This window comes from Cebus imitator, unplaced genomic scaffold (assembly GCF_001604975.1).
Source record: "Cebus imitator isolate Cc_AM_T3 unplaced genomic scaffold, Cebus_imitator-1.0 Scaffold162, whole genome shotgun sequence".
Classification (NCBI taxonomy): Eukaryota; Metazoa; Chordata; class Mammalia; order Primates; family Cebidae; genus Cebus; species Cebus imitator.
In genome coordinates this window covers 813,702-826,049 of record NW_016107477.1, presented here as the reverse complement: position 1 = coordinate 826,049, position 12,348 = coordinate 813,702, and the positions used below count along the sequence as shown (strand labels likewise).

The 12,348-nt window shown below is 45.3% G+C and overlaps 1 protein-coding gene across 2 annotated transcripts in view; it reads left to right on the top strand.

The window, feature by feature from the left end:
* Positions 1–9,755, top strand: part of L3MBTL4 (L3MBTL histone methyl-lysine binding protein 4) — a 461,506-nt gene extending 451,751 nt beyond the window's left edge. For both annotated transcript variants that reach the window (XM_017543913.2, XM_037744036.1), the window contains 2 exons: positions 4,424–4,486; positions 8,072–9,755. In XM_017543913.2, the coding sequence (XP_017399402.1) occupies positions 4,424–4,486; positions 8,072–8,239 (231 nt within the window). In that variant the 3' untranslated portion in view covers positions 8,240–9,755. The remainder of the gene's footprint in view (positions 1–4,423; positions 4,487–8,071) is intronic.
* The last annotated feature ends 2,593 nt before the right edge of the window (positions 9,756–12,348 follow it).

Genomic DNA, 12,348 nt, shown 5'->3' with positions numbered 1-12,348 from the left:
CCTGCTGTTAAAAAATAAGACCCAGGCTGGAAACATGGTCCCCAGTGGACGATTAGCCAGTATAGTCAGGCACATATCTACAGACTCAGCGAGATAGAGAACACCAGCATTTAGAAAGATTTCAGGCAGCAGCAGCCCCATGAAGAACACGAGGCCTGCTGAGCTCCAGCAAGGATGCCAGGGAAAGTAGGTCGTGGGGGAAGTGAGGTCAGCTGGAGGGATGGGCTCCTCTCAGAGCCCAGGCAGTGTCATCCCTCCCAACCTCCCCAAACTGCTGTCTCATACTCAGAATTAACTTCCTCAGTGTCCTTCCAAAATAAAGCAGGGAATTTAGCCGTAGGACACTGCCTGCCTGAGAATGTGGGAAGTGACTGTGTGTCAGCAGTCACAGCACTGTGTGGGACACTTCCCAGAGCTAAGACTGAGGGGAGACACCCATGTGGCAGCCCCCACACCACAGGGCGCTGCCCAGAGGCAAGGCCAAGGCCCAGGCCACCCACCGGCCTCCATTCCCTTTGAAAAAGCAGATGCCCCCCACTGCTATGGCTTCTGTGGGCGCAGGGCAAGTGGATAGTCATCTCTTCTTTCACAGAGGTCGTGCCATTCCGGACAACTGTCCACGTTTTACCATAAACTTGAAGGAAAAAAAATCAATCTCTTTTAAGAGGAGAATGAGAGGGAAACTTCTTGATATTACTCTATTCCATGCTAAAGCTCACCACTTTGATTGAGAAAATCTGTAGCAAAACTTCTTATGAAAGCTCAACATACAATTTCTTTGCAGGGCAAGTAATTACTGACTAATAACATTGAATTAAGGCCTTTGCATATTTTAAAACTCTTGGCCAGAAGTCTGTCTTTATTAGAGTTCATGGAACTTTTCCCTTACTTTGGAAAAAGAAAGATAGGCTGAATCGAATGGGAATCTCTTTCCAAAATGGCAGAGCCTTTTGGAGCAGTGTGAAGCCAAGGAGGGTGGCCAGGTCGGGGGTGAGGCGGAGGCCACCACGGGGCAGGGCTGCGTCTGCTCTGTTGACACTTGGTTTAACACATTATTTATTCCCTTTGAGAAAATCCAGTTTACCTTTCACACATGGACAGTGATTTCTTGGCCAACGATACTGAGAAGGGAGAATGTGGTCCTTTTTTGTTTGCCCAGAAAAGGACAGTTTGACATAGACAAACCATCAAAGCAACTTGCAACACTTTTGCTGTGAACAGTTCTCTGAACCAGTACATGTAAAAGAGACCATGTTTCTAACCAGCCACTTCTTTCCCCTACCAGTGGGGAAAACACTGTCCCCTGCTGACTTGGCCTTCCCACTGCAGTGAGCGATTGAAATCGGACAAAACACGGGTCGTCAGCTAATTACTGGCCCCTCTTCTCTATTTCTATTATTTCCTTCTATGATACTCAGCACTCCTTCCTGTGGAAAAAGTGAGCCCAGCAAAACTGGGGCAATTTTGTGCCCCCCTCCAGGGGCATTTCACAATATCTTGGCACATTTTACGTTGTTACAACTGGGAAGGGGACTTTGCTACTGGCACCTCGTGAGCAGAGGGCAGAGATGTTGTTAAATAGCCAACAACACCGAGCACAGCCCTCATAGCAAAGAACTGCCTGGCCTGAGGTGTCAGCATAGGGGTTGAGGAACTTGGTTTATAGCATTTTCCTGCGTTTATCTTTGATCCCTCTTGCCGCCACACCCAGCCTGTCATCAGAGCCTCAGGATCTTAACCTTGCAGCATCTCCTGCCTCAGCTCTTTGCTGTGCCCCATGCGGAGTGTCCAGGCCCTGGTGCTTCCCACTGGATTGCTGCAAACACCTCCCAGCCGATGCCCTGCCTAGCCCTGAGGCTCCGCACGAGTCCTTCCAGACCCTGCTGGACGGTTTCTCCAGCTTCCTGCAGCACCGTGGTCCTCGGCCCTCAGTGCACACTGGAACCAACTGGGAAGCTCTAGAAACATCTACTCAGTGCTTGGACCCAATCCAGCTCCATTAATTTGTCATCTGTGTAGCACGAGGCCTGGACTGCAGTCAGCATGAAAGCTCTCCCGAGGATTCCAGTGTCTGGCCAGGGTGGAGCACCAGGGCTCAGGGCTCCCCGCTGCAGCGCAGGAAATGCAGGCCCACACCTGGAACCACGTGGCCCTCCCCATCTCCTGCCACTCCCTGTCGACGACTCAGCTCAGCCAGACTGAACTCCTCCTGCTGCTCACACCCACCCTGTGGCCCTGCACTGTCCTGCTTTGGGGTTTCCTCCTGGGATTCTCTGTGCCTTGAATTTCTTCCCTGCTCCTCCACCCCAAATCGCCACAGTGGAAATACTGTGCATTGCACAGTGACCCTCTCACGAGCCCCCTTCTTCCTGATGTCCTTCCTGAAGCCCACCTAGGCTTTTTGCATTCCCTTCCTAACACCCAGAGCCTTCCCACCTCTCTCAAGGGTGTTAGCACATTTGACCACACGTGTTGCAGTGAGCGAGAAGCTTTCCTGTTCTCCCTGTTCCCCTCAATCATCCCACCACGAATCAAACCATCAACTCATTGAAAATACCAGTACAATCAGCTGAGCTCGAGGCCTCACACATAGCCAGCGTTAGAGTATACATGGCCAGCAGAGCAGTCTGGGGAATGATGGAGCCAGCCGCCCTCAGTGTCCTGGGCCCCAGCCACTTGCCACCAACAGCACTGCCACTGCCATCACCTGCCCCAGTTGTCCTGTCTCTGCAGCTTGACCAGCAGCATTACACAGCTTTCCTCAGCTCCCAGCAAATACTGAAGGTGCTCTATATGCTTCATTCTCACCTAGTAAAAGAAAACCATATTAGTCCAGCAAACAGACTTAGCTTCCTCCGCCTAAACTGCCAGAATGTCGGGTTCTCAGGTGAACCAGCTCATAATGCTAAGAGCCTGGGCCAGCAGAGGCACTCACTAGCACAGGTGCTCCTGGGGCTTGGAGGTGTCCTTGCATGGCAGCAATATGGCTGGTGTGAAACTTTTTTTTTTAAATACTTATCACTCCAAACTTTAGAAGAATATTGCAAAATGACTGATGAATATATTTGCAGCACCAGGGGTGAGTAAAGCAGACATGGACATGCTGATCACCCCTAAAAAAAAAAAAAGATATTCTGAACTCTTCACATTTGCACAGACTAAATATAGCTGTGAGACCACAGGGGACAGAGCTCAGTAGGGGACACAGGTGTTCAGCTCTAGGGTATGCCCTGTGGGAGTTGACCCTGACTGCTCTGTCACCTGGGATCAGCAAACACCTGGTGCTGTCTCCTGCGTCGTTAGAGGCAGCATCTGCTGACTTCTCCTGGAGAGGCTTAGAGGGAGTCTGTGCTCACAGAGCTCTCTGTGGGTGGGACCCGTGGATACCCTGTGTTCTCCAGCCTCAAGAACGTTCCCCATGAAACCAGGGAGAGGAGAAGGGCCAGCATACACAATTCAGTTGACATGAGAGGCAGAGAGCCAAAAAGAACAAAACAAACAAGACAGTTCCCTAGAAGTATCACCTCCCAAGATGACATTTACTGTGGCACTCCAGCCTGCGTTTCATCCCCCGCTGAGACAGGACCAGAGCTAGCCAGTAGTGCAGACCACCCAGTTGTCATATCTGTTGTTGGAGTCTACCCTTTGCCATGTTTGTTTATTCAGCTTCCCAAAGATATCTATTAGGAACACTCAGTGGCTTCCTGAGCTGATAGCCAGATCTTTGTCTGGGTTCTTTCTTAATAAAAGGAAATCTGGGGGCATGTGGGGGCACGGTGAGGGTGGGAAGTGGAGGTGAAGAGACTGATTCTCCAGAACTTAGGGTCTAGAGATAGCAAAGCTGAATTCCAAAATGTCTCTGCTGTTTGCCAGCCATATGTGGCCTTGGGTAAGTGCTGAACCTCTTTGGGCTTCGGCTTCATCGTTTATGTGGGGATTCAGCTCCGCATAGATTCAGTGATCTCCTGTGGTTCACCAGGCCCCAGGTAAGGCACTGAGCTGCAGAGATGATCAGGAGGAGGCCTTGCCTTCGGGTCTGCCTAGAGGCAAGTGGGCAGGTCCTCATTCCTGACTATGCGTGATAGCTGCTGCACAAGACTCGCCCTCACTGACCCCACAGGGGAGTCAGGAGAATCAGATGCAGAGGCTTCCAGAATGCCAGAGCTTCACATGTGGAGGCTGTCACTGTCATCGTTATAACCACAACCCTATGCTGGTCAGCCCAGTAATAAGAGGACAGAAAAGATACTGGGGGCTGGTCTAATTTCTGAGTTGACGAATGCTAATACAACTTGATAGTTACTGTTTAAGTCCCAAGTGTTTGAGAGACTTGAAGTATATTTTACTCAAATGTTGAATGACTACAACCCCAACATTATTTCAGGTGCATGTATTCAATAAGGCTTTTCATCTTGTACTGTAGGTGACTGAGTTTGTACAGTCTCTTCTGGGCTGTGAAGAGCATGCCAGGTGCTTTAAGAAAGAGGTAAGAGATGCAAAAATTATATATATATATATATATATATATATATATATATATATATATATGTGTGTGTGTGTATGTATGTGTGTGTGTATGTGTGCATGTATGTGTATGTATATATATATTTTTCTATGCTTCTAGACCCAGAAGTGTTTTGTTTTCATTTATTTAAGCGTAAATAAGTATAGTTTGGAGCAGCAAGAGAAAGGAGATCCAGCAGGAATAGAGCCCAATTGTACAATGTGGGACCAAGCGGGGTCAGTCTCCGCCTTCAGTCCTCTTATATTTTGCTAGGTTTTGTTGCAGAGTATCATGGCACTTGGTGCATACAGCATGCTCAGTACATACACTATTTGCTGGAAGAATAAATGAACAAGATAATTAATACCTATGGCTGTCATGAGGCCTCTCCATTGGCAGCATGAAGCCATTTGGGGGAAGGCAGGAATCCTCACTTGGGAAAGAGAAGGGATTTGTCTACTTCAAAGTCCAAGTGGGACTATCCCCTCTATCCCTGCCCTGCACTTGCTTCCAGAGAAGCCCCAAATCCTTCTATGGGGTTTCTGTCTCCCGCCCCCTGTCGGTTGGGAATGTACTGAACTGCTTCACATATTTCCTGGAATTAGTATCTATCCATAGCCATAGGGGCCCTGGAAGAGACTGGACGTCCACAGCTACAGAATGATGCATATAGTAATCCCAGTGACTGTGTATCACGGGCTTGCCACGTGCCAGGTGCGGTGCTAAGCATTTTACAACCATTGTCTTTTGATCCTTGTGACATCTCTACAATGCCAGTTTATTGATGAAGAAGCTCAGGCCCAGGAAGTTTAGACAGAGCAAGGAAAGGGCAGAGTCAGATTCCACCTCGTATCCATGTGAGAGCTCAGAGCCTCTGTCGTTGCTCTAGAACTCTCCAAGAAAACCACCCTCCTACAAACTGAAAGGCAGCATACACCTCTCCTTCTCTCAGGTTCAGAGCATGCATGGGTTAAGGGACGTGCTCACTGAGTTTTGGGTTCTGGACCCCTATGAGCACAGTAGAGGAACTCAGCATCGAGGTCAGATGGCCTCGGTCTGGATAGCTGCCACATGTGGGATTCACCTGCTTCTGCCTGAGCTCAGCACGGCTTGGCCATAGTTGGTCAGGCTCACACATACAGTCCACTCTGCAGGTAGTGATGCCCAAAGCCTGCCTTGTCCTCAAGTCTGTCCACGCAGGGGAAGAGGGAGTGGCTCTTTGCAGATTGAGTTGCTCGTATTTGGCACTCACTGACCAGTACTGTCACTTTAAGCAGTTTGCTGAACCCCTCTTATCCCTCCTCTCTGAAACACAGATTTGCAAGAGGGCCCCTTAAAGATTAGGATGAGTATGTTTGAAGCACTGAGCCCTGTTCTTTTCCCAAAGTAGGGTATTAACAAAGGCAGCAGTATACAGCAGAGGGTCTCCTCTGGGCTCCAATAAGCCCTACCAGAAATCCCAACTTTGCCCCTTAGAAGCTGTGTGAGCTTGGGCAAGCTTGCAATGACAAGTTTCCTCATCTATATTACAGGGTTATCAGGAGAATCAAACCCATGTAATGGATTATGATTGCTCCATAAAATTTAGGGGCTATCATCATCACCGTCATTACCTTATTCTTAGGACAGCTGGCTATTTGGACAGCAGTTTTTGCCTGACAGTGCTGTGGCTGAGCTCAGGTCAGGGTGTGGATGCAGGCTCATTCTCTCTCCTCTGCCTTGGGGAAAATGCCCTTCAACCCAGGGGAAAAGTGTTTCCTCCTCTAGATGGATGAGTCCTCATCAGACAATATATCATAAATGCACAGGAAGATTTTAACTTTTTTAAATGTTAAAACTTTGAAACTCTATCCCTGGGGTCCAGGGTAATTCTATCAGTGAGACATCAACACTATAGGATTTGTATTATTGTTAGTGGTTTGCTTTTTTTTTTTTTTTTTTTTTTTTTTTTTTTTTTTTTTTTTTTTTTTTTTTTTTTTTTTTTTGGCAGAGTCTTGCTCTGTCACCCATGCTAGAGTGCAGTGGAACGATCTCGTCTCACTGCAACCTCTGCCTCCCGAGTTCAAGCGATTCTCCTGCCTCAGCCTCCTGAGTAGCTGGGACTATAGACACGTGCCACCACACCTGGCTAATTTTTGTATTTTCAGTAGAGATTGTGGCGGCGGGGGGCGATCTCACTATATTGGCCTGGCTGGTCTCGAACTGGTGACTTCAATTGATCTGCCCACCTCGACCTCCCAAAGTGCTGAATTATAGACATGAGCCACCATGCCCGGCTGGGGTATGCATTACTAAATTTGAAAAGGTTTAGAGCCACGATACTAAGTTCGTGGATGAGTGTTTCCATAGAAAACCCTTCCATTCCTGCCTTCTTGGTTCTGGAGCTGGAATCATCAGAGCTAGGCTGTGTCAATCAATGACACTGCAGCAGTCCCATGAGTCGTGTTAAGGTCACTGGGGCCTCCAGAAGCTGGGAAAGCAGGCTGCATGGTGGCCACTACCATCCTGTGAGTCTCAGGAAAGCTGTTACATTTCATGCTGTCATATTTTTTTAATTGAAAAATATTTAATTGTCAAAACAAGACTGAATATGTTCAAGGTGTATAATGTGATGATTTGATATACATATAAAATGCGTGATGATTACCACAGTCAAATTAACTCTTTCCATTACCACCCATGCCATATATCAGAGCCCCCAGATCTTGTTCATCTGGAGCCAGGAATCATTCTGTGCAAGTTTTGAAATATGTTTTGAAAGCTCAATAAACAAAACATTTATTTTGTATGTATTTTTGCTTATAATGCTATGTATTCTTTAAAAAATTTAAACACAGGAAAGTTGAAAGGATTAAATAAAAACTAACCACTCTTCTACCATCCAAAGATAATTTCTGTTAACATTTGGGGTGAAGACTTCAAATATTTTAAATATGCATATATATACATGCAGCTGTGGGTGTTTAATTTTACAAAGTAAGGCTGAAATCATTCTGTATCATATACCATGTTCTGTTGCTTACTGACTTAAAAAAAATCCTAAATCATTAAATGTTTCATAGAGGCTTGATTTTGGGTGACTGCATAGAGGTCCACTCTGTGACTATAGTATCATTTACTTCTGCTATAGTTGGGAATAGTGGATTACTTTCAAGATTTCAGTATTATAAATAATACTAGAGTATACACATTGCACATTATTCTCTTGGGAAAAATTCCTGGAGATTTACTTGGTAATGTTTTTAAGGCTCTTGGTATAAATTCAAGCCAAGCTTTTTAAAACAGAGCAATAGAAATTTAGCCTGGGAACAGTTAGTGTATATTGAATTCATATTTAACAGAGTGAGCACCTTTTTAATTTAACTTCAAAGTTCTGAAGAAAGAACTGGAGTGGAGCAGTGGTTGGAACTAAGCCGAGTGAGAGCTACCGTCATTCCCTTTCACTGCTGAGCTCAACAGGGAGGCTGTGACGAGTCCGACGTCGTGCTCAGAACCTAAGAGTCACTGGTGAGTAAATAGGCTTCCCTGACAAAACATATTTATTTGTGTCTATTTCTATATTTGCAGCAGATTGACGGCAAAGCCTTCCTGCTTCTGACACAGACGGACATTGTCAAAGTGATGAAGATCAAACTGGGCCCAGCACTGAAGATTTACAACTCTATCCTGATGTTCAGGAATTCCCAGGACCTCCCTGAAGAAGATACTGTCTCAGGCCCAGAAGTCAAGGGATGAATGCGCTCCCTGAACTTCCTCTGGCACCAGGACCTGCGCTCTTTCAGCAATAAAATTGGAGCACATTAATTTGATGTTAATGTCCCCATGGCCATATCTAAATTGAATCTGGACTTTTTAAAGTGTCTGTGATTTATTTATATGTATAAAGGATTTTGATGACTGGTCCAGTGCCAGTGACTCAGAGGCTTAGGCCCATCTGTGGGTTTGGTTTACAAACATTGTTATCTTTGGTGGGATCCTCTCAGCTCTGATGTGTTTGCAAGACAGACCAAAGAAGCCCACACAGCCACCTTTATTCTTCTCCGTCACCATAAAAGAAACCATTTTCCATTTTATAAGCATACAACTCTCAAGTGGTAAAATATCAGAAAAACAGTATTCATGAATATATTGTTAATGTTTTTATCAGAACAACAAGGAGCTTGGCTCCGATCTGCCATGGAGCACAGCTAGTCTAAGAGCTAGAGGCCTGGTGCTTTCAAAAGACTTCATGCAAGATTTTTGTGTACTTTACTCAGGAAAGTGTGAATCTCTAAAAAATAATAATAATAAGCACATGTTTCCATGATTCATGAATTCTCCTTTTGGTTTCATTAACCATTTCTCAGTTGTGCTCCCAAGGTTCCCTGGAGCCTCCAACAAGGAGGGTGGCCAGGAGTCATGAGAGGAGAGTCAGGTGGGCACTTCCAAAAGCTGGAGAGACCCTTCTGAGGACCCTCCACCAGCAATGGGGACTCAGGGAACCCTGTCCTAACACTGGTGTGGCTGGTGGGCCAGACACTCACTTGTACAGAACTCCTCCCGGCTCCCACTCTGAAGGGCATTTCAGAACTGACTAGTTTCCCTGCAGTCTGCCAGAACCCCTGTAATAAGGAGCTGTGTTGTATTACATCTGGGACTGAGTGTGCATCTTTACAAATGGAGACACACTATTCAAAGGGAAGATGTCTAATGTAGGGAGCTTGGTACTTATTCGTTTGAAACATTCCGATTTGTTGTCAGGCCTTATTTGTTTTTTCTAAGTGAGTATATCTGAAGCTTAAGTTGTGTGGAGGCAGTCCCACATTTTTGAAAGACAAGTACCTCTTTTCTGACACTTCTTACTACTTTTACAGGTAGTAACAGCTACAAATGCTCTCCCGGAAATGGAGAGCCACCGTTTTTGGGTGGGGAGAAAGAGGGAATAGATTCAAAAAAGAAATTCTATGTCCACTTGCTTCATTAAGAATGTTATGGTTTAAGAAAGTTGATTCTGCTTGGAGAATTTCTCAAACTTTTCTTTTTCACAGAAGAAAATAAACTCTAAGAAGGTGTGCATATACAACATTTCTTTAGATCCTTACCTAAATGGAATTTTAATATATTATTGGTTGATGTAAATTTTGTTTCTGTGGAGTTTTGTTTATTTTGCTTTTTGTAGACTGCCATGTGTAATTAAAATTCCCGCTTCTGCCATATTAAAATTTTAATATATTTTAAATGATAATAAACAGAGAAGACAAAATTTATACCTGACTACTTTGATGTTGTGATGTTGTGATGACGCATGCTCATGCCACAGCCTGGAGTCCGGGTTTTCTCAGCCACGGAAGAACAGAGGTTAGCTCCCACATTAGCTAACAAGGAAGTCAGCCATTTTTGAGTGGTCTTTCTTGGGATACATTTCCCAAGGGCAGCAGGTTTAAGTGTTAATAATTTGAGACATTAAATTGGAATTTAAAAAATTAATAAGAATTGCTCATCTCAAAATTATTCATTGAGTAGTTTCCATGGAAGATCTGAGATTTGTGGTTTGTATATCGAACATCTGTCATTTCAACAGAAGGGCCTTGAACGGGTCGGATAATACCAAGTCAAATGGAGTTGAACTATTGTGCTCCTAGGAGATAGTGTAAAGGGATCAATCCAGGTATCTAACTGCCTGCAAGACATCCCCACATTGTCACCCAAGTACCTCAACCTGGAGGTATTCAACAGGGACTTTTGTTCCCCCCATTCTAATACTTCTCACCAAGTGAACCACGGCATATCAGAGCAGCTACACAAGCCAGGAGCCTCAAATCACCGCCTCGTGTCCCTTTCTGTGCTAGAATTCTTCTTCTACCAACACAGCATCACTGCAGTTAGGAGGAGATGTGTGGTCAGTGCTGGAGACCTGGCCTGGGCAGGCCCTGGCACAGTGCAGACACCACAACCCTTCCAGTGCCCACCTTTCAGCCATTCTCTGCTCCTGTTCATATCCAGGCTGGATTTGCACTGAGCTTCTTTATTTCTCCAAACTCACCTGCTCTTAGGCCCCACTTTGTATTTGTGGGTCCCCTGCCTGAGGCCATCTCACCCCTCCTCTTCCCACTTATCAGTAGGCTTTCTAGACTCCTTTGCTGTTGGGTTCCTGACTCACCCAAGAGCCCCACGGCAGCCTGCACCTCCCCATCGCATTGCTGTTCACTGTTGTTATTACTTGTTTGTCTCTCATCCTTAGCCTAGAAGATCTGAGCGGACAAAGACTGGGTCTGGCATGCACATCACTTATTCTAAGCACCTAGCATAGGATCTGTCACTCACTCAGCACACAGCAAGTGATTTGTTGTATCAATGAACAAAGCGAGCCAACCCAACTCAAGGCAAATCCCAGCTCTGCAACTTCCTAACTTCCTAAATAGGTGTAAACTCTCTCTAAATGAGAAAATAACACCGTCTCCAGGGGTTTTAAAATTTGATTTTGGGGATGTGTGCATGAGTGTGAGAGTAAACAGCACATAGAAGGTGCTGACACCAGACAGCAGCCATTAAATAGGCATCAGGAAAACAACCGGAATGACAGAGTGGGACCTAAACAACAATCCATTCCTTTAAGTCGACAGAGGACCAGACTTCCAGGAATCTCCTGGAGCAAACCCCTTGAGTTTGCATCAAGCCTAATGCAGCCTTCAAGGATCCTGCAAGGCCCACTCTTCTAGGTGCGGCTCATGTTTGCGGGAGCCCCCGGGTGCTGTCAAAGGGCTGCCGCTGCCTTGGACCCGGCCACTTACATCCAGCTTCCTCCACCCAGTTCCCTTCCCCCTCTCCTGATGCTCTGCAGGAAGGTTTGGAACATAAGAGTTGAGATTGTTCACTCTGCCAGGAGGACCCCCACCACTGTCAGGGGCCAAGCAGCATCCAGAAATGACACAGGTGGCGTGAAGACCTTGCTGCTCTTGGGCACAGCCTCAGCCTCTGACTCTGCTCCTCTTTTCCTTAACCCCCAGGAATGCAAATTGAGTCAGGGGCAAAGGAAAAAATTATCAACAGGGCTTCAAGAAATACAAACTTCCAGGTTATTAGAAAGAGTTCCCCCCAAGGACCATTTGTACATCACAGTCATAAGTACACACCATGAGGCTGGAAATTAGATCATTAGCATGAATCCTAAGGGAGCTTAGGACTTCTGAGACTAGAGTCTTTGAAAGCCTGTAATTTTAGATAATTCTTGCAAAAAAAATAAATTTCTCTCACTTCCAACAGCCCTAGGATATTAAAAAAAAAAAAAAAAAAAAAACCTCTATCATTCACAATCTTTGAACACTTCTCTCCCCTGTGATTAGAATTCTTGACCTTGCAGAACCCACATACCAAGGCATTTCTAAGAGTGACAGCAAAAGAGATTGACTCCTTGTTAACACAGGATTCCAAGTCATGACAGCTTCCTTTGGCTAAGCACTGACTTTCAAATGCACCTGGGAGTTCCTGGACAAGCCATCTTTATCCAAAGAATCTCCATCTTTTGAGTAAGAGTTGGAGGCAGTGAAGGTTAGTGGAAAGTGCTGAGGCTTTGGAGTGAGGCCCAGCTTGAACCCTGAGTCCTACACCTTGTCTATTACATCATGTGGAAGTCAGTCTTGACCAGCCCAGCACATTTACTTATTTCTTTTGGGATGTTGAGTTTTGTTTCATTTTAAGGAATATTCAGTTTGTCTCTGCAATTCCTAAGGCTGAAGAATATGTTCTTGACTATGAAAGTGTTCCTATGAATATACTCTTAATATATTATTAATTATTAAATATTCTTCATACTTGAGAATATATTTTTTGTGAATATTTTCTCTTATAAATATATTCATCTTAAA